Source organism: Bactrocera oleae, chromosome 6 (assembly GCF_042242935.1).
Source record: "Bactrocera oleae isolate idBacOlea1 chromosome 6, idBacOlea1, whole genome shotgun sequence".
Classification (NCBI taxonomy): domain Eukaryota; kingdom Metazoa; phylum Arthropoda; class Insecta; order Diptera; family Tephritidae; genus Bactrocera; species Bactrocera oleae.
Window position 1 is genome coordinate 18132887 of NC_091540.1, and position 23237 is coordinate 18156123.

Consider the following 23237-nt stretch of genomic DNA (forward strand, 5'->3'; position numbering starts at 1 on the left):
TTTACGAGGTTCAATGAATTGAAATTATGGTGTAAACAGGGTTAGACATAAAATATGTATCAGAATAAAGGCTGTACTTTAAGGGGTTAAATGGTAATAAAATTATTTATTTAATTCAAACTTTTTTCTGTCTTAAAGATACACATTTAAAGAATAAGTTCTGAGATTTTCAAAAACACAAAATTAAAACTCTGCCATTGTAACGTCATTTCCGGTGACCCCTCGAAAAAAGGTGCGTCCGTGTTGTCGGCATAACTCCTGACAGAATCATTTAAAATGAAAAAAATATGTGTTTTAGTTAAGACTATAAACTCGTACTTGAACGAAGGAAAAAAATAAAAAGCTAAAATTGGAATTTTGGCAGACCTTATTAAAAAAAAATTTAAATTTCGGTCAAATTATAAATATTAAATAAATAGTTGTAATTGAAAAAAAAGAATCCTTTGTCCAAACGACAACGACTAAAATGTATATCAAACACCTGTATACATCAAGATCGGTTGAGTAGTTCACGACAAATCTTGACAACCGTCTTTGAAAACACAGTTTAAAGTTTTAAGTGACCATAAAGCTGACCTCGAGCACGCAACTTTTCAAAGCTGTATCTCCAAAATTATTACTGATATCAACTTGAGAATTTGGGACAAAATTCTAGAGATGTTATAGAATTAAATAAGACAATAACAAACCGAGAAAATCATGTAACCCCTTAATAGTTGGCAATACAGCCACAAATTAGACTTCGCTTTATAAGAAAGATTATCTTATTAATCTAATTTAACCCGTATTTTCCAGCAAAGGCGGTATGACCTCGCTTTTAACGAGTAGCCGCTAGTTTATCTACATTGACTACATGAACCCGCATTAAAAGTAGTCTACGGAATCATATCTTTTAAATCAAATCAATTTCAAAAAGTATGAACAAATAATGTATTCGGCTTGCAAACGATACCAGATAATAACTTCTTTTGGCAGCCAGGGAGCCAAGGGTGTCTTTTCAGTATTGCTCGTACTTCAAATTAACCGGTAGTTGCTTATGATGATTGAAGTCTTTCATCCTATATATTTGCAAACCCAGGTTCGAGTTAGTCGAGTTTTTAAATTGTGTTCTTATATTATTTAGAGACTCAAAGTGAATCTAGTCGATATATGTATGTATGTTCTCATTACTGCTTTGTGATTTCGACCTTTTACACTGGTTTCAGGGGGGCTACTTCAGACTTAATAATACCACCATCACTCGTCCAATGAATGAATTTGACATCCAGTGAATGCAAATACTGCATAAAAAAGTTAATTTATAGCAGGAAAATTCTTCTATATTTTCACTGCTTAGCATAAAATCCAGGAACTAGAGGATTTCATCAATTGAGATTCTGGTTTAGATGGCTTGAAAACTCTTTCTAATAGTAATATTTTTCTTCGAGTCTATCACTTTAGTATATGAAGAAGTACAGACTACAAGTATTAGATGTATCTTTCAATATTTTTGAGTAGTTTACCGGCGAAATATTATCGTCGGGAATTGTGATGTTGATATAAACAAAGAATGTCTTCGCGGATTTCGTGTTAACTTCATTACAGTGGAAAAGCGAGAAGCAGCAAACATTTCATAACTTATATTATGAAAGACTTAGCTGCGCTTGAACGGATTTAACAACGACTTCGCTCCAATTAGACCCATCTGTCGTGGGAACAGGGAGCTCGACTACGCTCTCTTACAATGAATAGGTACAAAGTACTTCAGCTTAAGCTTACTTTATTTATTTCAATTATTTTGATTATATAATATATGAATACAATAAGAAAAAAAAACAAATTTGCGTACAAGTTTAACGATAACAAAATATATACATTTTTAATAATACAAAAGATTTGAAAGAATTTGGTTTTTAATTTGCTTTAATAGTTAGTTTGACGATTATTTAAACAATTTGTATTTGAATCATTAAATTATCTATTTTTTTTAACAAAATAACAAATTATGCTTTGATAATATTTGGTAAGTGTACTAATTGGATATTGAAGCTACTTTGATAAATATATGTATATGTTTATAAACATGCAGGTATGTATATAGTATTAATAGGTTGAAACATATAAAGAATGCAAATATATATGTACATATATATATATATATTCATAAGATATATATGTAAATATTTTACGCGCACATGTAGAGGAATGAATAAAAGATGTGTAAATTTCACACACAATGAACCGAAGCAACACTGCAAGCTAGTTAACCGCATATTGTAACAATTTTTACTACTTAAATCATATTTTCGTCCATGTTTTAGTTGTGACGCAGTTTGTGGAGACGTTCTACAGATAAGACGTTAAGTAAAAAATTGTGTACGAACATAATTTTTATATTGCTGCTGTTATTGTAACAGTTACTGATTCTTCTTATTGGCGCTGTTATAGTTAGGTGGTAGAGCCTAAAAAAAAGAAGAAAAATTAAGTGGAAAATGTTAACAATTTGTAAAATAAAACTAAAATAATAATTAGAACATACATCATATGCTGGTGGCAAGTCGCTCGGTGCAGCATTATTGGAATATTGATTGTAGGTTGAATTTTGGGCGCTAGCCATTGCCTCGGCTTCCTTAGAATCTGTGAAATTGAATTGGATTAGTGTGAAATAAATTCAAAAATATTAATAAATGCGAATTTTCATATGAACAAAGCAAATCAAAATATAAAAAATTTAACAATGCCAATATGCATAAAAATGCTTACATTTAAGAGAACATTTTCAAATATTTCAAAATTTGCAGTATTGAAATTTACTTTCTTCATGTACTAACACACAATACAGACAGAGAAAGAGTATTTACGGGAAAATAACTGGTATTGGTATAAACGCAAAATTTACACAAGGCTGTGGTGTATAGTACGGATAGTAATAATATGTGGTATTAACTGTAGACAATAAAAGTTATAGCGTTTAAGTAAAATATATGCAAGGAATATATGTGTGCACGTTTGCGTGTGAGAAAAAGTGTAGCTTCTCGACTCTTGTGTGTGTGTTTTAAGCAACTTTTAAGGTTTAAAAAATAACATTTTAAAAAAGTCAGAAGTTCAAAAGAGCATATAGTACCTGGTAGGGATTTGATTTTTGGACGTATGGTTTTTTGCGACGTTACATATTTGTAGTATAGGCGTTTGCATACCTGTGCGACACTTTTTTAAAACACTGCAGGCGAAATTTACAAATTAAAGTAATAAAATAAATACTTTTGAAAGTCGTTCGGGTTTCATACAACAGGTGTTAAAACATGTGTGAGAAATGCACTGGTGTTAGAAATTGAAGAATTTTCGTTTGATACAAAATTTTTATTAATGGTGGGTTATGATGAAAAAATATAATCGAAAAAAATAACTGTAACCGTTATAAAATAGACACATTAGTATTTACTTACTTGCTGGCGGCATGCCAAAGCCCATTGCACCGGCCGCAGCTCCACCTGGTGCACCGCTTGGTGGTGGGTAACCCCCTGGTTGAGGATAGCCACCTGGTTGATAGCCAGGATTGTAACCAGGGTTATATGATGGATTGTAGCCGCCGGGAGCACTCGGAGGATAACCGCCTGGCTGACTGTATCCACCAGCCGCGTATGGTGGTGGCTGATTTCCAGGTTGTGGTTGTTGTTGCGGCTGCTCGGAAGGTGGTGCGGAGAAGCCATTCCAAGCTGCTGCATCATTGTTTCCATATTGAGGCTGTGGATTCCAAGCACCTTGCGGTTGTTGTGGATTGTAACCAGGTTGTGGCTGTTGTGGGTTATAGCCAGCATTTGGCTGTTGTGGATTATAGCCAGGTTGCGCATATGGTTGTGGTGTATAAGCTGGTGCTAAGTATGCGAAAACGCGCATGGGGTGAGGGGGAACACGAAAGTTAGCATTTGAAAATGTGTTTTAAAGTGCCTTATAGTAACTATTATATACATATATATATATGGCAATAAAGTACCAAAACCACTAACTACACATTTATATAAGCGGCACACTATTGTAACAAAAGCCGAGAAGTCTTACACGATTTTCCCGTTTTACAAATTATGCAAAAATGATTTTCAGATATACTTACGTCCACCAATGCCTGGATATGGTGGTGGATTATCGCTTACGAACACCGTGCCGTTGGCTGGGCCACTGAACGCCTCGTGAGTGGGCAGCCACCCGTAGTAGCCTGGTGGTGGCTGATAGGCCGGTGGTGGTGCCTCATGCCAAGCACCTGCTGGTGTGTATGGTGGTGGATCGTCGTTGGGAGCGCCACCACGATGGTAATTACTTTGAGCTGTGCTAGCAGCACGTAACAAAGCCTGACCGTACTCAATCGCTCCACCAGACTTAAAATGCAGCTTGAACTTAACCTCGCCAATAAAATTTCCGTTTGGTTGCGCACGAACCTTGGCCTTAATATAGTTGGCGCCAAAGACTGGCTGCTCCAATTCGACCTAATTTATACATAAGTTAGTTAAATTAGAATAAATATATCTATACATTTATATAAATAAATATTTTACATCTGAAAGTGCTATAAAAGGTGCACTAAAAGATTGCAGTTCATCCGCCGGTTTTTTATTGTTGAATATCAGCCGATGTGAAGTCAGATATATTCGTCCTTGCTTTGAGCCCTTAAAGACAGGATTGTCCTGACCGGAGAAATCCATAGTAACGCCATCACTATGCAGTAATATACTAAAAATAAAAGGAGACGTAATTAAAAAATATGTATACATATAAATAGGTAATACTATCTAACTAAAGAATTTGCCTACGTCATATCTTATTTTACAACTTGAAGTTATACATAAAATGCTAATCTGTAAGATATTTTATATTAAGCTAATCGTAATTTATGTGTAAAGGATATTATTTCCACAGTAATTTTATAAATTTATAATAATCCATGCCAATTTCAACAGATTTCATTTGTGCTCGTCGGTCTGCAGAAATACTTTTATATGCAAAATTTTCTACCTAACCTTATTACTTACTACTCTCCGGCGTGAATCAAGACTCCATTACTGGCATGTGCTGTATTTACAGACATTATTGGATAATAACGGAACCAACGATTTCTCTATTTAAGTTTTTAATATAATTATATTTATTAGAATACGGAATTGTGAAATTTTCTCGAACGTCAAAAATTTAATTCCAGATGAATCACTTTTTTGTTTTGATACGTTTTGTTGTTGATTTTCGGTAGTTACGTAGAATCTACCAATAGACGTCGCGAAACACTTATCATATGTTTCTAAAGCCAGTAACACATATGGTATGCCAATGAAGTATTCAGGCATGACAGTTAATATATCGTAAATAATTATCAATTGGCAATAAAATATTTTATTGAAATCTCAAATTTACTAACGTGAATAAAAAATTAGAAACGAATATGTTAACATTAATTTCTTAACGATTCTTCTGCACTTAACACAATATTTTCTTAACGATTAACTTTATAGAGTAAGCAATATGTTATTGCATTAACCCGTTTCTGGTATCAATATTGCCAATACTGTATTAACGTTAAAACTATAAAAAACATTTTTTTTTTGCATTTCTTAAATAAGAAAAATTAATTAATAATAAAAAAAACTTTGGACTATTGTTTACGCTCAATTTAATTATGTTCTCTTGGCAACACTAGTGAATTATTTTTTCACTTCAGAAGTAGAGAATTTCGTAAACAGCGGCTCTTGCAATATACAAATTAAATGATACCTTTCTTGTGTAAAAAGTGAAACCAAATGTTGCAAAAGACACATTGTGACGCGATTCAATTAGACGCTATCAAATTTAATGGATTTCAACTATACTAACTTGGAGAAAATGTGTAAGTGGATTGGCTACGTAACCGGTGAAAAATAATGAAAATCCAGCTCTGCTGAGGTCATCCTAATTTATATTTTTAAGCATAATCATATTTTTTTTAATTATCAAACCATTTTGTTCAATATATAACGTTGTTTCTAATAAAATGGTATAATATTTCTGTATTGAAAAAGTTACAAGTTCGTGTCTTCATTTTTTCTTCAATTACTGCCTTCTTTATTTTCGTATTCATATCATTTTGCTTTTATTATTTTCCGTTTCATTCCACTTGTTTCAGCCGCTCTAATAATTGTTTTTATCAGAGAACGTAAAAGCAGGGAACGTAAAAGAAAAGAGAACTTGTAACCAGAGAACTTAAATGAAGTTCTCTGTTGTAACAATCTTGTATTTCTATGCACATACCATATGTAAAAAAAGAACTGAAGCTTATATAAAATTGAGAAGTGTCAATAATTCCGCCAAAATCCGGAAAGTTTTTGCCGGTCTGTGCGGTTTTTCTTTTACTCGTTCGCTGGCTTATTGTTTTAATAAGTGCTTAATTAAAAAATGCCGAGATTTCGAAAGTGTCGCGTTCGCGGCTGTGAAAGTACCAGTGTTGATAAAATTCGTTTATTTCGTTTCCCAAATGAATTGGAGCTGGCTGAAAAGTGGAAAAAGAATCTAAAAATTGCTCCCACTGACCACTTTCCAGCCACCAACTCATTCATTTGTGAAAAACATTTTGAGAAAGAGGCCATTGGCTCAAAAATGTTAAAGAGAAACGCAATACCAACTTTAAATCTGGGTAAGTGCAAATGTTTTTAATTTGATATATTTTATTTTTCAACATCTTGTGGGTGCCCATATAATTATGTGTGTGTGTGGCTTTGGTTTTGGGTGCCCATATAAGCAGAGAACGTCACAGAACAAAAAGGTGAAAATTCTTGTACAGTGTATCACAAAAATAAGAATGCACTATGTATGTGCGTAAAAAACGTCATATCAATTGCAGAATAAAAATAAAACTTTTCGTGTTGTTAACAATAACAATTACACATAAATCGCCTTCTTGAGTATGATAAATCGATGTCATTCACATTTCCTGTTATTAAGAACCGTCGAATTTTCTCAGTGAAAACCAAAAATCATGTCACATATGTATGTATGCAGTTCATCATTTCAGTATGTTTTCGGCTGGCACACAGTATTCGCCCCCTTCAAAATCAATAAATAGTTATATTTTGTTTATGATATAAAGATATCCAAGTTTTAATAATATTTCAACCGTAAATTAATTTAAATTTTGATCATGGCGCCGCGCGGAAGAGAACTATCATAAGATTTAAAAGATGTTATAATAAAACTACATAAAGGAAAAAAAGTCAGAGGCAAATTGAAAAAATAACAAACAAAAGTAGTTCGACTATTCTAAAAATAATTTAAAAAAAAAATGAAAAAGAGGGAAATACACAAAATAAGGAAAGATCTGGGCGGCCAAAAATATTTGATGCAAACGAGCAGCGTATTATAACACGCATATTTCAGGTGAAGCCAAAGAAGAGTGCACCAAAAGTGAGTAGTGAGTACATACAATGAACAAATATGATTAACATTTTAAAAGCAAATTTGAGAGAAAGTGCGGCTAGATTGGGACTTGAAGGATCATTTGAATTCCAACACGACAGTAATCCAAAACACACCGCTCGCATTGTTAAGGAATGGCTGTTTTACAAAACACCCTAACAATTAAAAACACCAGCCCAATCTCCTGATGTTAACCCTATCGAGCATTTGTGGGATTATTTAGAAAGAGAAATCAGTAGACACCAAATAACCAGTAAAGAATCTTTGAAAGCTGCGTTAATCGAAGAATGGAGCAAGATTCCACCTTCAGTAACCCAAAAGCTGGTGAAGTCCATGACATCCGGGTTGAGTGCAATTAAAAAATCCACAGGCTTCCCAACGAAATATTAACCGTCCATTAAAGCTCAAAAATAAACCCGTTAGAACTTTTTTTTCGCAAGTTATTTTTAGTGCATACATACTTTAGTGACGTAATTTTAAGCTATTGGAACTTTTTTTTCTGTAATTTAAAAAATTATTACTTTAAGTTTGGGTTTTTTGTTATTGGAGACATATAAATATATGAAATAATTGAAAATATAAAAAATTGGCTAATAATATTAGTTTTAAGGGATTTTTTCGCATGACAAAACAGATAAACACGCTGCATACTTATTTTTGTGATACACTGTATGTTCTCTAGTTTGTATGTGCGTTTGTGGCTAATCTGAAACATGTAATGTGTGTATGTTTTGTACTTTGCAATGTGGGTGCCCATGTAATGTTGTGCAGAAAACGTAAAAAAACGAGAAGGTTCAAAGTGTTGCATGTTCTCTGGGGTGTGTTCTGTTCTCTGCTTAAGGGTACCATTAGGAGTTTACGCACATTAGGGATGAAAAAACCTACTAATGATATTGTCAGAAGATACGATAGGAATGATTGAATGGTATATAAACGGGGTCCTCTAGTATTAGTATAAATATAAGTAGGGAAGGCCTACGTTCGGCTGTAACCGAACATTTTATATTATAAAGCTATTGCATAGCTTCTATCGCGGGCTTTGAGCGCGACGACCGAATCAAGAAATTGCGTAACGGAAATAAATCTAACACGATCACAAAGTATGCGCAAAATGTTTGCATACTTTTAGGCGTCTTTTCGCATATCTCGAGCGGAACAAATAAATTGAAGTTCAGGGTGATTCAAAAATAATATAATATATAATTACATTTTTTTTAATGGCAAACAAGAATATGGAATTTAATGAATAAATTATTCAAAATTCGGAGTCATAATATTTGTAAAATATTATCAACTGTTGTATGCAGATGATCTCAAAATTTTCAAACCCGTTGCTTGTATGACTGACATCTTAACTCTACAGCAAGATATTAATACTATTGGTAATTGGTGCCGTGTGAATAAACTTGACCTAAACGTCAACAAATGCGTTGCTATATATTTCACTCGCTCGCACTAACCAATCCATGCAAACTACAAGACCAACGGCCTGGAGATTATTGAGGTTGAAGACGTAAAAGACCTGGGCATCATAGTTGAAAAATAAGCTCACCTTCTCTAAGCATATTATATCAAAGAAACGGTAAAGATTTCAGCAGCCCCTACACCCTGACTAGACTTTTCCAACATTTGGTTCTACCTGTCCTTGAATATGGGTCAGTTATCTGGTCCCCTATCTCAAATGTAATGATAAACAATGTGGAGAAGGTCCAATGCAAATTTTGCAATTCACTGGTCTATAAATTGTCATCATCAAGTCACACCTACTCTACTGATGAGGTCTACCAGTGCTTTAACATCAACAAAGTATCTGCACATCGACAGGTTGCTAATCTCAATTTCTAATACAAAGTTGTTAACAACATCATTGCTCCTCCCGACACTCTCGGCTGTTTTGAATTTGCCTCAGTCGGCCCAACACTCAGACGTTATCGAATACTAAAAACTTCCAACTCAAAGAAAAACTATGTGATCCATGGACCCAAACTAGACTAGCTAAATCTATCGATTCACTTCAGGGTGAGATTTACTTCTACGGAGGCACATACACGGCTTTCATCGATAACACCAAGAATGATTGGGTGCGCTCGAGATGGCAATCACGACAGCAGTCTAGTCATTTGTCAAAGTATCACGTTCTACGTGAATTTTAGGCAACACTTGCAACAGCATCACGTTCTACTGTCACTTTCTGCACGCTATTTATGCAAATAATCGGCAACACTAAATTGTTCTCTGCACATCAGCAGGGTATCAGCAAATATGCAACACAGTAGCTGTACTGCTGCAATTATTACGTAGCTCGAACGCACCCATTTACTCTTGTAATCTAGGATTTTGATCTATGCAATTCCCCCACAGTAACTGCTACCACAGCGCCCTATATATACATATAGATATTTTTGTATTTTTTCTCAAGTACCATCAGCTAACTGTCTATATTTTGTACTGATTTTTTATTATGTATAATGCCGATCGGCGTAGTCAATAAATAAATAAACAATGATAAATGAAAATGAAAGAAAACGCGAAATCGAAATATATGTGATAAAATCTTTTGTGATGCCATGCTTAGTAGTAATAACTTTCAATTGAAAGTTATAAAAAACATTTATTAATTAAGAGCTAATACATTTATTCTTTTGATTAAGTATTTGAAGTTCAAAAATCAATTGTTTTATATATTACAAAATCACAAAAAACGGTTTAAATAGTGTCTGCATATGTTTAACGGATACATGTATAATAATATTGAATCTTAATAAATGTTGGGTATTTTATTTTAAATTCCCAAAAATTATTATTTTGTCCGATCTGGCTACAATGGAAAATTTGATAAAAAACGCTTACTTTGAGGCAATCTCATACTGGAATAAGTTGGGCATCCCTTTATCCCTGGTTTCAATTTTAAAAATTCTTGAATAACCTACATGTATTGTAAGATGATACAAATATTTTAAACAATATCAACTTATTCATAAAAGAGAAAAATTTGTTTACTTATCGCTCTCCACGCTCAAAAAATGTTACTTGAATAAATTCAAAATTGAATTGAATTGAAAAAACTTGAATCAAAGAAAAAAAAATACTGCATAAAAAGTAAATAAATAATTATAATTGCTTAAGTTGATAAAAAATGCTTTGCAATAGCTTTACCGCGGCAGTCCCCGAATGCCACACGTATCTTTTTATACTCTCGCAACCTGTTGCTACAGAGTATAATAGTTTTGTTCACCTAACGGTTGTTTGTATCACCTAAAACTAATCGAGTTAGATATAGGGTTGTATATATAAATGATCAGGATGCAGAGACGAGTTGAAATCCCGGTGACTGTCTGTCCGTCCGTGCAAGCTCTAACTTGAGTAAAAATTGAGATATCTTTATGAAACTTGGTAGACATGTTTCTTGGTACCGTGAGACGGTTGGTATTGCAGATGGGCGTAATCGGACCACTGCCACGCCCATACTAAGCTCCGCAATAAGATACAAGACTGTTATTTGGTACACAGGATCACATTAGGGAGGGGCATCTGCAGTTAAATTTTTTTTAAGTGGGCGTGGTCCCGCCTCTAATAGGTTTAATGTGCATATCTCCTAAACCGCTAATGCTATAATAACAAAATTCACTGGAAGCAAATGTTTTTAGCACTTCTATTGACGGTGTGAAAATAGTTGAAATCGGGTGGCAACTCCGCCCACTCCCCATATAACGGTACTGTTAAAAACTACTAAAAGTGCGATAAATCAAGCACTAAACCCGCCAGAGACATTAAATTTTATCTCTGGGATGATATGAGATGACTTTATAGGAACCGCGTTCAAAATTAGACAGTGGGCGTGGCACAGCCCACTTTTAGGTGAAAACCCTAATCTTGAGATCTGCTTAACCGATTTCAACCAAATTCGGTACATAACATTCTTCTCATATCTCTATGTTATAGTGCGAAATCGGACTACAACCACGCCTTCACACGATTTTCAATTCCATCTGATTCTTTCACTTTTCAATATGCATATCAAGCAACAATGATTATATCGGGGTAAAATTTTGCGTGAATTATACGTTTAAAGTATGCCACCTTGTGACCAAAAATTGTCTAAACCGAACCAAAACTGTTCAAGCCCCTAAGTAGTAAATATGTGGACCCCAGTGCCTATAGTTGACCTTCTTCCGAAAATATCGGTCCATCCACAAAGAAATCTCAAACGAGTATACCATTTGCTTTGCGAGAGTATAAAATGTTCGGTTATATCCGAACTTAGCACTTCCTTACTTGTTTATTACTTATTTTATAATATAAATTGTCATATATATTTTGAAATTAATTAATCTTTTTTAGATGAGGCCCCCACGCAATTATTCCAACCGGCACCTGTGTCTAAAAGTTGCTGCGTGAGTAACTGTGCTAGTTGGGAGAGCAGGAAGCTCTTCCGATTTCCCAAAACGGAAGTTGCTCAAAATAATTAAAAAGACGTTGTGTCAAAGCAGATATTGAATTGAGCTTTTCCGGTTTTGCATATATAAACCGTAGATGACGGAAGTAGTATGTCATCACAATGGGTTTTGCCGCGATCGATAGGAGTTATAAAAATGCACAGTTGCCAATAGAAGATATAACTTTCGAGGAATTCGAAAAGTTTTCACGCCTTCGTGAGATAGGACTGTAGTGCGAAAATAGTGAAGAGATCTCTAATTACGACCGAGAGTATTATGCTCGGATAGCAAGAGGGTACCAAAGAAATGCTATGAAGCAATCTAAAACGATAAAAGAGCTAAGAAGAAAAATTTTTCAATTGACAAAGAAGTGTCAATCTCTTGCAAAAAGTGTCATTGTACATAGCGATCTAAACGAATATGCAATGACATACGCAAAAATGATTTTGAAGAAAAGAAGCCTCTATAATGAAAAGAAGAAAATAATGACACTCAACATAAATTACATGTTGACTAAGGCCTATAATTTTATGCGTGGTATTTATCATTCGCACTGCCGCACAAAAATAACACTTTTACGTTGGCGTTCGATCCGGTATGTCTCCCCCGTTATGGACGAGAAAGTCTTGAAAGATTTTCCAAAAAAAATATTAAGAAATGAATACCGAAAAACGCATATGCCAATTGATTTTTGACGAAATTTCAATTAAAAAAGATCTTAACAATAATTAAGTTCGAGATATAATATAATTGATGGTTTCTTTGATAATGGAGAAGAGCTCTGGCTTGATTTTTCTATTGATACAAATGTACATACATACTTGTATGATAATAAAATAATGCGAATATGCATATGTGAAGGTCAATTGTATTTGAGTGGTCAAATAAAAGGAATGACCCAAGAAGTGTATATATGAATACAATTATGCGCATTTTGTACTTCTTAATTTTATAATAATTGCAATTAGAAAATTAATAAAAAAGAAAAATATCATTTGTTTGCATAATACTTCGCAATTTTGCAAAAAAAAAAAACAATAAAATTTGGTTTTATCATAAAAATCGTTTATATTACCAAAAATAATCACGAAGTGTCATTTGTATTTTATGTTCAAAGTATTTCATATTTCTCTTTATGTTGGTAGATACGTATTTCTGCAGACAGTTATAAATTCTCATTTCTGTTAAATAGTAGCGAATATCACAGAAATCGGTGAATTCCCTACTCGGTATTTTTCAGCTCTGTTAGCCGTCCAATCGGGCATCATACAAAATTCAATTTGCACTTTCTCGTTCTTTTACGTTCGCTGGTTTTATTTTGATAAACAGCTGTGTTTATTATCACCTCTTGTTTTGATTACTATTGTAAACATTTGAGTTTTTCATGTTGTTGTTGCAGTGCCCCTACTCGGTACCATATCTGGCGGGAACACCCTAAACAATAATCAAAACTTCATCAATCAACTCGCTGCTGCAATAAGTACAGCAGTTGGTGCAGTTAATGCGGTGACAACTAGTCCTACTAACAGCAATAATATTGTTGTAGCTACAAACATGCGTGATCGAACACCAGAACCGCCACCAGCTCCAAGATTTACTTTAAACTCACCAACCACAGTGAAACCGAATCGTGGTACCGCACCAATGGATATTGAAACTGAATCGGAGGCAGCACCTTTGTCTACAAACACAAGTCTAAATGGAACTACCACTGTGCACACAGCAGCCGACCAAAATTTGCCAGTTGATAAACTGGCGATGAGCGGGCATGGCGCAAATATGTTTATGAATGGTTTTATGCCAACAGCGAGCACAGCAGGTGGTATTACTGCAAATCCCTACATGTTCTTTCCTTCAACTGCGGCAACAAATGCTGCCTCAACATCCACACAAGCGGCTAATCAAATGTTTATGGATCCGACAGCAATGTTGGCAGCTATGCAGCAAATGCAACAGAACTATGCTGCTAGCTTCGCCAGCACTTTGCCCAATAATGAAAACTGTCTTAACGGACAACCCGGCTCAGCAAATCCCGCAAGTATGACAAGCTACTGTTAAATAATTGATGTAAAAATAAAATAAATGCATTTTTTTTATAGTCAATGGCATGAAAGAGGTGATAAAAACCAAAAACTCAATACTTTTTCCACCCAATCCAAATGCGCCACCGCCTACCACACGTGAACGCCCGCCTGGTTGTCGCACAGTATTTGTCGGCGGTCTGCCTGAAAACTGTACAGAGGATTTGGTACGTGAAATATTCGAATCGTGTGGTGAAATCACCACACTGCGTTCATCGAAGAAGAATTTCTGCCATATACGTTATCGCCACGAAGCATCCGTTGATCGTGCCATCTATCTCTCTGGCTATCGCATACGCATCTCTAACTCTAGCGAACCGTCAAACTTTGGACGCCTACATGTTGACTACGCGCAAGCGCGCGATGATCTCTACGATTTTGAATGCAAGCAGCGTCAATTACAACGTGAGCAACGGCACAAGGAGCGTTTGTCAATCGATCGTATACGATCTCAATCGCCGCCACCCATACCGCATTATAGTGATCATGAAGCATCAATGGTAGCCGAGCATTTGCGTAGTGGCGACACTTTCGTAAAGGCCGTGCAAACAATTGCAATTTGGTTAGATCGCGGCGACTGCACAAAACGCAATGCCAACATGTTTTACTCCATGATACAAAGCACACATGCACATGTGCGTCGTCTACATACTGATAAGCAGCAGTTGGAGGATGATTTACGCAAAGCGCGTGAAAGCTACCGCAAACAAATGCTGATTATGTCCGCACAGTGTAAGTATTTGATTTGTCTATTTGCTTTACATTCTTTAAAGTAGTTGAAAGAAAAATAAGCTTAGCTGCTTTTGCTCGGTTTATATTTAGGGTAGTAGGCGCAGTTTTGCAATGAATTTTTTTTTTTTTTTTTTAATTTTATAACTTTTTATTGTAAATCGAATATTTGCCAAACTGCGTTCTTACAGCGACATCGCTCATAGTACTAACATTGATATGACATTTGACAAAAACATCAGAATGCTTCATTTATTTATTTTTCAATGAGCGGTCCTACGCAAAACCCATTGGTTTGTTCATTTGAATTAAGCTATTATTTAATAATTCTACAATTTATGATTGAAATAAATCGGCTAATTTAAACTTTTTAAAGGCAAATTCATTCCGATTTTGATAAAAGTAGATATGTAAAATGAAAGTTTTAGAATTGAAAATTAATTATTAATAATTTTAAATACTATAAAAAATCACATTAAATGACTTTGCCTTTTGTTTAGTAACTGTAAGAACTTAATACATGCATATAAACGCTATGCCTTCTGCCGACTTCAGTTTCAAAGGTAACCTCAATTTCGGAATAGATGCAAAATTAAAAACAAATGGAAACAAAGGGTGCAAAGGTTTGTAAAAGAATTAGCGACAGGTAAATTATAAATTAAAGCTAAGCATATTAGTTCGCAAAGAACCAAGGAAACTCGTTTCACAGACTTACATATGTAGTTTGTCCGGAATTTAGTGGTAACTAATGAAAAGCAACTGCTGTTAAGAATCAAACATTTTCTTTGTGCGTCTATATAGGCTTTCTGCCATTACACTAAAATTTTTCGTTTTTTTTAATTTTTTTTAATACAAATTTGCCGTTATGAAATTGTAAAACATGAATTTCATTTTAAATTTGAATTTGAATTTGAATGAAAGAAGTACTCATACTATGAATAACAGAAGTATATAGCCAGCGTGCAAGCAAAGAAACCAATCAATCAAACAACCAACCAACCCTCTCCCCTCTATATTATTGTTATTATTATAATTGCATATTCAGTCACTCAGATTGAAAAAGTGTTCAGTGCTGCAAGTCACAAGAAGGTTTGGGACCATTTCACCAAAGCCCAAAGAAAAAACATCGATCAGTGGAAGAAGCTGGCATTGGTACGTACAAAACAAAAAAAAAGTACTAAATTGTATTACTTGCATTACATTATACTACGCTTGAGTGTCTCTGTGCATTTATTTAATATACTCATATACGTACATACATTCATACTAACATAGCTACATTAAAGTATTTGCTAATATGCTATGGTGGCTTATATAAATTCAACTTTTTTTTGTATTTTGCTTAATTTTTATTTCAAAGTACTAATTAACAAAAGTTTTGAATATATATTACATATGAGCTGACACATTTCTAATGCTTTCGTAATCATATATGTATGTATGTACATATACACTTTGTCGGTAATATCTTCTAGTAATTGCACACCATATACGATATATTGTGGATAAATTTAATATTAGTGTTGTATTTCGTTCGTAGTATCTAGATGAGTATATTCTTTTGAAATAATTTCTATGTAAATAGATCCTATATCCTTGCAGTTCTTGATTCACCAGATTCGTGACCGTTTGTGTTCCAGAAACTCCCGTTCTCCAAAAATCTTAAAGCTTTGTTACCCTTTGGACCTTGAGTGATTTCTGAACAATGTTCCCATCATCCTCTTACATTGCAACTCTTCAGCTCAGTATGTACTATTATTAAATACTGGCAATATAACGATGTGGCCCTAAATAAACACACATGGACTGACACCGAGTACATTATTCACAGAGTTATCCAACACCCTCACCAACTGTCTTCTTATGAATGATATTCAGAAAATTACACCACTATCAAAAGCAGGCAAAGAATGAAGAGAGGCTCTTGATACCCTAGAAACCCCCACTCTAATTGGGGATTATAACAGGTTTATAACTTACTCATCCAGATTTCCCCCCAACATGCAAAGATACATTTTTTATACCAAAAATCGTTACAACATATATAATGTTCTTCCAAACCTATTAAAATCACTCTTTTCTGTGACTTACCGCTTGAAGCGTCGATGCACACCTTAACTCGTCCGCAAAAAAGGTTGGAATAAGAATTATGCCGACAGCAACAAAAGGAGGCCACGCCTGCCAACCACTGATAAACAATTTGAACACCATAAGCTTCTATTTTTAAAACATACCAAAAATAAATTTAATAGATTACTGTTATTAACGTGTTTTCTATCCGCATAAAAATTCATATATTTTCCTGTTACTTATACCCAACTGAAACGTTAGCATAAATCTGTATGAATTCTCTATTAGACCCCATATATGCTGGCAGTAGAAAAGAATATTATCTTAGCGAAATACAAGTATTATGACAATATTTCGCTGTCATTTGGTATAAAATATGTATGAAGTCGGTCTATATTTTACATAATCCGATATATCATATATTATATAAAGATATTCATCTTTCTGATTCGCTTTATAATGTATGTATGGACTAGTACATTAAATGTTTTTTAAAATGAATGAACTCGGTAGGTACAAAAACCCCTTATAACGAGATCGTCCCATTGACTGACTTGCTGATGTACAATATTATCGCCCTTCCTTTCTTATTTTTCCTGAGCTTGTCTTTCCCGTCTTTTATTTGTGTTTCGTTGAAGTATTACTAAATAATAATTTGTTCTTCTAAATATTTAAATGTTCATTTGGTAGAATGCACTAAAGCACCGTTTACACTCACATACAGTCATACACATATATATGTAGCATTGCATGACTTGTAATCATATATTGTATTCAGTATCAGTATATTTGCATACGTACTTATATACAAATGTAAAACTATTTACTCCATTTTAAGTGTATTTCTATACACATGTATAAATACATTTTAATTTCGGTTTAATCGCTTCAAATTGGTTGTCATATATAATAAATACAAAAACAAACATGGTGATTTTTTTTATTTTTTCGCCTCAACATTAATATATTTATTTACTACAACTTAAAAAAAAAAACTATTAAAGGAAGAAACCAAACCAATTAAAACATGAGATCGTATTAAAAATAATTTTTAAACGAATATCATTTTTGAAAGTTCCAAACTTGAGGTAAGTACCAACAAACGAACCGTGGCTGAAGATGCGCCAAAATTATATAAGTAAAGAGCGAAAAAATATTTAATCTCAGTTTAGGATTTTTTCAAATTTCTTTTCATTTCAAAACTTGACAAAGTCAAATTTTCTTCAATATTAGTTAAACTTTTAAAATAAAGCAGTAATATTAATTTCATAAATTATTGTGCTAATTATTGCTATGATGTGCATAATACAGGAATTACGCTCGGTGCAAATTGAGGACGATGAAATGGAAATGTCTGACGATGATCGGAACTATCAGGGCAGCAGCGCCAAGAGAACACGCTACGATGCGGAGAGTTTGAAGGTGCGTAGTTTGTTTTTGTTCGTACTCTAAGCGGTTTTTGGGTCGCGTTATAAAGATCTCAAGTACACCTTATATCCTTTTTTTGAAATTAACCCTTGAGCTATATTTGTTATCAGCAAATTGCTACGAAGAGAGTGCAAACCTCAACTGTCTTAATGGACATGATTTCCGAATTTACCAAAGCTTTCTTCAGTGATTACTCTAGTTTCGATTTACGGATTATGAATTACAATATACTCCATAAAGGACTTAAGCCGTTTTTTGTATAAAGTTCAGGTTTCTGTTTAGTTGCACTGAAGCTATATAAGCCGACATAAGATTCCTTACAAGAACTTGATTCGATCGATCAGTATGGCTGATATATGCTATAGTGATCGGACATTACACAATACCTTAGACAATAGCCCGTGCTAAATTCCGTGAAGATATCCGTCAAATGAAAAAGTTTTTGATACAAGCATTTGATTCCGATCGTTATGTTTGTAAGCCAACGAACGACAAATGAGCAGCTGCTTGGGGAGAAAAGGACGTGAAAATTTTCAGAACGATATCTCAAAAACTGAGGCTAGTTCGCGTATATAAACCTCTGACTAACGATTGATTATTTCACATATGGAAAGAAGTATGTAGCCAAATTTGGAAAGTACGGTAAATGGAGCAGCAGTTCGTAACTTAATACTACCAATTTAACCATGACGAGAGCGCAGGATGAGCCGGTGCGTTATATTGGTGAAAGATCGCTTTATCTTGGCCAAATAGGACCGTTTTTTCTGTTAATAGGCGTCGAAGAGATGCAGTTATTTGGTACAATGAAACTCTCTCACCGTTTTGACCTTTTCAAATTACTCGATGTATATCTCATCTTTTGAACCTTAGCAAACGGTGGTTATATCACTTTCGACAGATAGGACAGTATTGGCCTTATTTGTAGCAAGTTTGTCAGGTGGAATCCATTGTACCACTGTCCCTTGATCTTTAGTGTGTACCAGTGGATACATATTTCGTCGCCGGGCACACAGAACGGCACAGAAATTCCGGCGGATTGCGCTTTAACAGCTAAAATCAATGCTGATATAGTCACATGGTTGCACTTGGTGTCCGGACTGAGTAACCGCGGCACTGATCGCGTCGACAGCTTTCTCGTGCCTATTATATAATATCCTCATCCTGTTCACGTCATCTTTTGAGATGCCAACAGTCGCAGCTATCTTCCGCACATTCGATCGACGGTCTATATCTCAACCTTAAACTCACTCTGACTCCTTTTCGCTCGATATAAATATAATTAATGAAATACGATACACTTGTCATTTCAGGAAGAGAACGACTCGCTGCGTTGTCAGCTCGAAGCTTTGCGTAGCGAAATGTCACACGTCCGCACCGACATCAAATACGACAATGATTATCGTGAGAAACAGATCAAAGTACTGCAGGAAACGATACGCAATATGCAAACACAATTAATGCAGACGAAAATGCGCGAACAAAAGGACCACAAAACAATTGAACAGCTCGAACGTAAGTTGAAAGAGGCTGGCGTTAAACAGTTATTGCTAAAGACTAGAATCAAAGAAACTACCAATAAGCGAAAAGATCGCGAAACATCGTCAATTAACTCCGAGACCAGTGAGATATTAATCGATGAAAGCGAAGATGTCGACGATGATGATGAGGACGACAATGATGTGGAAGAGGTGACTGTAGAAGATACAACGAGAAATAAGCCAAAAAATCCGTCAAGGCCTAATAGGGAGAGAGACAATACTGAAAATTCGACAAATACCGAAAAAACTAGTCAAATACAAATTATCGATATTGATGGCTACAAAAGTGATGAGGAAGTGAAAATTATCGAAGATCAGACTGAGGTTGTTGAAATACATGAAACCGATGATGAGGAAAAAGCCACAAACCAAAGCAATAAGGAAGACGAAATACCGCCAAAGGAAGTAGTGAAAGACGATCCTTCCGAAATTGAAGAATCAGCTGAAATAGCAACAGAGCTAAAGTCAAACGAAACCCTTACCCCTGAGGATAGTGTAGCAATTAAGGATGTTAGCGATGATATTTCTAGTACCGACGAAATGAAAGTACAGCTATCAGAGGAAACCAAAGAGATTGAGGTAAGTGTAGACAACTACTATGTATACCATATGTACGCTTAACAATAATATTATAATATTATCATGTCGGTCGACGATACATGTAGTGATTCAGTTTTTTACCACTAAGTTAATGTACGTAGTCCGGTCAAGACCATGAAGTTTACTTAGAAGTTAGTTGATAACGAAATAGAATGTGGTTTTTATTTTTAATAACTTCCGGTGTTTACTGCGATCCCCCCTCATTACACGTACATATACAAGTATCCGAAAATTATTGTCCAGTATAATTATGTGTTTATGTTACTTTGCCTTTGGCTAAGCTGATTTGATGTCCATCGAGAAAACGATTGGTCCGCGAATACTGTCAGAAAACTTAATTTTAGAAATTTAATTTTTTTGTTGACTGTCTAAAACAGATCTACATATTTTTCCGTATCATGTTATTGAAATTTATTGCATACTAAACATAAATGGTGCGAAGGAACGCCTACTAGAACCGTTAAAACACTTTCTTTTTCCATCGGTTGTTTTGTTCAAATGTTAACATCTAATCATAGGTTGAAATATGTTTAATTATGGCTTCATATAGTCTCCAAAAAATTATGCATATTATCAAAAACACTTCTTCTGAAGCTATTTCCTGGCACCATCTGCTCTCAGGTTCCAAAAGGAGACCATACCTATCCATAGTAGTAGTGAAAAAACTCCTTGTTGAAAGGTGTCCGTGTTCAATGATACATACATATGTACATACATTTTGTACTTAGTATTAGACCATTTGGTTTCAAAAAAGTCCATCGATTAGCTTTACAATGTCAAAGCCCCATATTACACGTGACATATCATTTTTAATCAGAGTATCTTACGACTGGTTTTACCCGATTAAACATCGTCACAACTCTTAAATTGACAGAAGAACAATGAATTCACAGAAATAAATTAAATGCGGTTTGGGATGATTTTGTATTTTCGCAAGCGCATAAATGATATATGTGTAAGCTTCCGGGGTAAATTTAAAAATAAACTAATTCGAAATAATTTAAAGATTATGAATCAGTTGCTTCTTCATTTTGGACTTTATTAACTATTAAGAGAAGATATATTTTATATTTCTTTCTTTAACTAGCCGAAATTCTTGCCATTTTTGGAGGCCCAAATCATAGCGTTAGTGGCTGCCTATCTAATAGTGCAACCCTTTGGCGTCAGCGTTGAGTCAATATGTGTTTTCTTGCGACAGTCTATGAAGAAGCTGGACTTACAAGTGCCAACGTTAGAGCAGATACTGACAACCTACACCAATATCTTCAAGTTGGAACATAAACCGGGAGTCGTTGTTGATAGCGTACTCAAGCCACATTGGAAATTTTGCGGATTTACTGCAACAGATGGTGGAACCGGTGACGACGAACGTGATAACGCAATGGGTGAAGAGTGAAAGTGAGAATTTCCAAGTCTACTTGCTAATAACCAAACAGGAAAACCGAATTTTATTACATATATACTCGTAAGCATCAATTACTCGCAAAAGAGACATCGATTTTAATCCGTACATTTTAAAAAAATTCTTTAAAAGTAATTACTAGAATTATAGAATTATAAGTTTGAAAAAAAAAACAGTGATTTTAATATGAACTCGCATAAAATACTTATTTGCTATTCGAAAAGAATGAGAATAGGCTCGATGCCTAGTTTAATTTTTACTGAAATATAATTATTATATTAACTCAATAAAAATCAATGAAAATGGTCATTTAAACACTTTAATCTTATTTTTAATTATGGTCATAAATAAAGGGAAGAACAGAAACATTTACTACAGATAATTGATCCTTTCTGATTGAAAAAACCAAAGGTATTGTAAAATATGATGAACGAAAAATATTTTGTGGAATTCTGCCCAGTAGACAGTCCTTGAACGGATATAAGTCCCGGCATGTTCCTCGACTGCCCTGAGTGGAGTATCTTATCTCTTTGTTCTACCAAGTTTGTAAAATTTTTTTTGCTTCTGATATCATCAGTATATTAGCATCAGTAGTACTTTTATAACCGCGATCTCGTAATCTTCTAACTTACGTATGTTCAGCGTCGTAGCGGCTATGTTTGTTTACGAATTTGTGTCAAATTTTTTCAGTGTGTTCAGTAAGGTTTGCCATTTCATCATGCCACATTTCACTTTATCTTCTCAGATGGACCCATTTTTGGCTTCGTCAACAAGCAAAATTCTCGCTATTGAGGTGCGTCAATCCTCGTGTGGTTCAGTAAACGCAATTTACCGTTTTGTGCCGATTGTGGTTGGCGGCATGATTGGGCCTTATTTCTTTCGAAATGAAGCAGGAAATGACGTTACCATCGATAGCGAGCATTATAACACTATGTTGACCGACTGCTTTTCCCTAGAGTTTGATGAAATCAAACATTGCGTGCAAAGTGTGGCGACATGTTAATTCGAGAAATGGTCCAGTCAAATTGCCGCCAAGATCATGCGATTTAACGCCTTTAGATTATTTTCTCTTGGGCTATGTTAAATCAAAGGTTAGGCGTTAGCCGAAATTCCAGCCGAAACGCTGCACCGGGTCAACGAAAATTGGTGTAAATGGGTTGAGATATGCAAATGGAGCCGTGGTGGCCATTGGGAAGACACTTTGTTCAAATCAGAGATGGCATAAAATTATCTGCATAAGAATAATGCCGAACCTATTTTAACCAAATTTGGTTGTTTTATTTGCATATATTCTTTAGTTTTTGACTTTTGCTCCTTTAATCTTCCTAGTAGCCATTTTCGGAGCACCTGGCACCGACCAATATTGTTCTTTTTCAATAAATCCGCGAACAGCCTCGCCTCCATACGAGGTCAATACAAAACTATTAATATTATATAATTCCGCTGAAATTTTGCTAGTAACTGTCTATGTTTGAAAAGCTCAGTTTTTACTTTACAATTTCGAATCAAATCGGGGCTAAAATCACTAACATGAGGAAGCCAA

At 34.7% G+C, this 23237-nt stretch overlaps 2 protein-coding genes across 14 annotated transcripts; one reads left to right on the forward strand and one right to left on the reverse strand.

Annotated features, from left to right (window-relative positions):
* Positions 1–1742: 1742 nt before the first annotated feature.
* On the reverse strand, positions 1743–5209 carry Wbp2 (WW domain binding protein 2). Of its 7 annotated transcripts, none has more exons than XR_011397147.1 (7): positions 5004–5209; positions 4530–4704; positions 4091–4460; positions 3426–3854; positions 3104–3199; positions 2519–2616; positions 1743–2441 (listed from the first exon to the last, which is right to left on the reverse strand). XR_011397147.1 is itself a non-coding variant. In XM_070112082.1 (6 exons), the coding sequence occupies exons 1-6, from the start codon at positions 5057–5059 to the stop codon at positions 2397–2399; spliced, it is 1173 nt and encodes a 390-aa protein (XP_069968183.1). In that variant the 5' UTR covers positions 5060–5209; the 3' UTR covers positions 1743–2396. The 7 variants fall into 7 exon arrangements, 2 of the variants coding, with proteins under 2 accessions (XP_069968183.1, XP_069968184.1); XR_011397149.1 differs by having other exon boundaries at positions 2320–2441; positions 3177–3199; XR_011397148.1 differs by lacking the exon at positions 1743–2441 and adding an exon at positions 2841–2925 and having other exon boundaries at positions 2546–2616.
* A 435-nt stretch (positions 5210–5644) lies between these two features.
* On the forward strand, positions 5645–22017 carry LOC106620529 (ecto-NOX disulfide-thiol exchanger 2). 7 transcript variants are annotated; one of them, XM_036360425.2, is made up of 8 exons: positions 5657–5848; positions 6125–6631; positions 13246–13884; positions 13946–14659; positions 15702–15808; positions 18038–18148; positions 19465–20271; positions 21380–22017. In XM_036360425.2, exons 2-8 carry the CDS (start codon positions 6394–6396, stop codon positions 21686–21688), a joined length of 2925 nt encoding a protein of 974 aa, XP_036216318.2. In that variant the 5' UTR covers positions 5657–5848; positions 6125–6393; the 3' UTR covers positions 21689–22017. The 7 variants fall into 7 exon arrangements, with proteins under 7 accessions (XP_069968182.1, XP_069968180.1, XP_036216318.2 ...); XM_036360426.2 differs by having other exon boundaries at positions 6150–6631; XM_070112077.1 differs by lacking the exon at positions 5657–5848 and adding an exon at positions 11752–11804 and having other exon boundaries at positions 6497–6631.
* The last annotated feature ends 1220 nt before the right edge of the window (positions 22018–23237 follow it).

Bases quoted from the DNA above. Each gene is read 5' to 3' on its own strand.
- Wbp2 (XM_070112082.1), bottom strand. From the start codon at position 5,059: ATGTCTGTAAATACAGCACATGCCAGTAATGGAGTCTTGATTCACGCC. The intron at 4,705-5,003 runs GTAAGTAATAAG...TTTTATTTTTAG, and splicing joins TTGATTCACGCCGGAGAGTA to TATATTACTGCATAGTGATG. The intron at 2,442-2,518 runs GTATGTTCTAAT...TCTTTTTTTTAG, and splicing joins ACTTGCCACCAGCATATGAT to GCTCTACCACCTAACTATAA.
- LOC106620529 (XM_036360425.2), top strand. From the start codon at position 6,394: ATGCCGAGATTTCGAAAGTGTCGCGTTCGCGGCTGTGAAAGTACCAGT. The intron at 14,660-15,701 runs GTAAGTATTTGA...TTGCATATTCAG, and splicing joins GCTGATTATGTCCGCACAGT to TCACTCAGATTGAAAAAGTG. The intron at 18,149-19,464 runs GTGCGTAGTTTG...TTGTCATTTCAG, and splicing joins ACGATGCGGAGAGTTTGAAG to GAAGAGAACGACTCGCTGCG.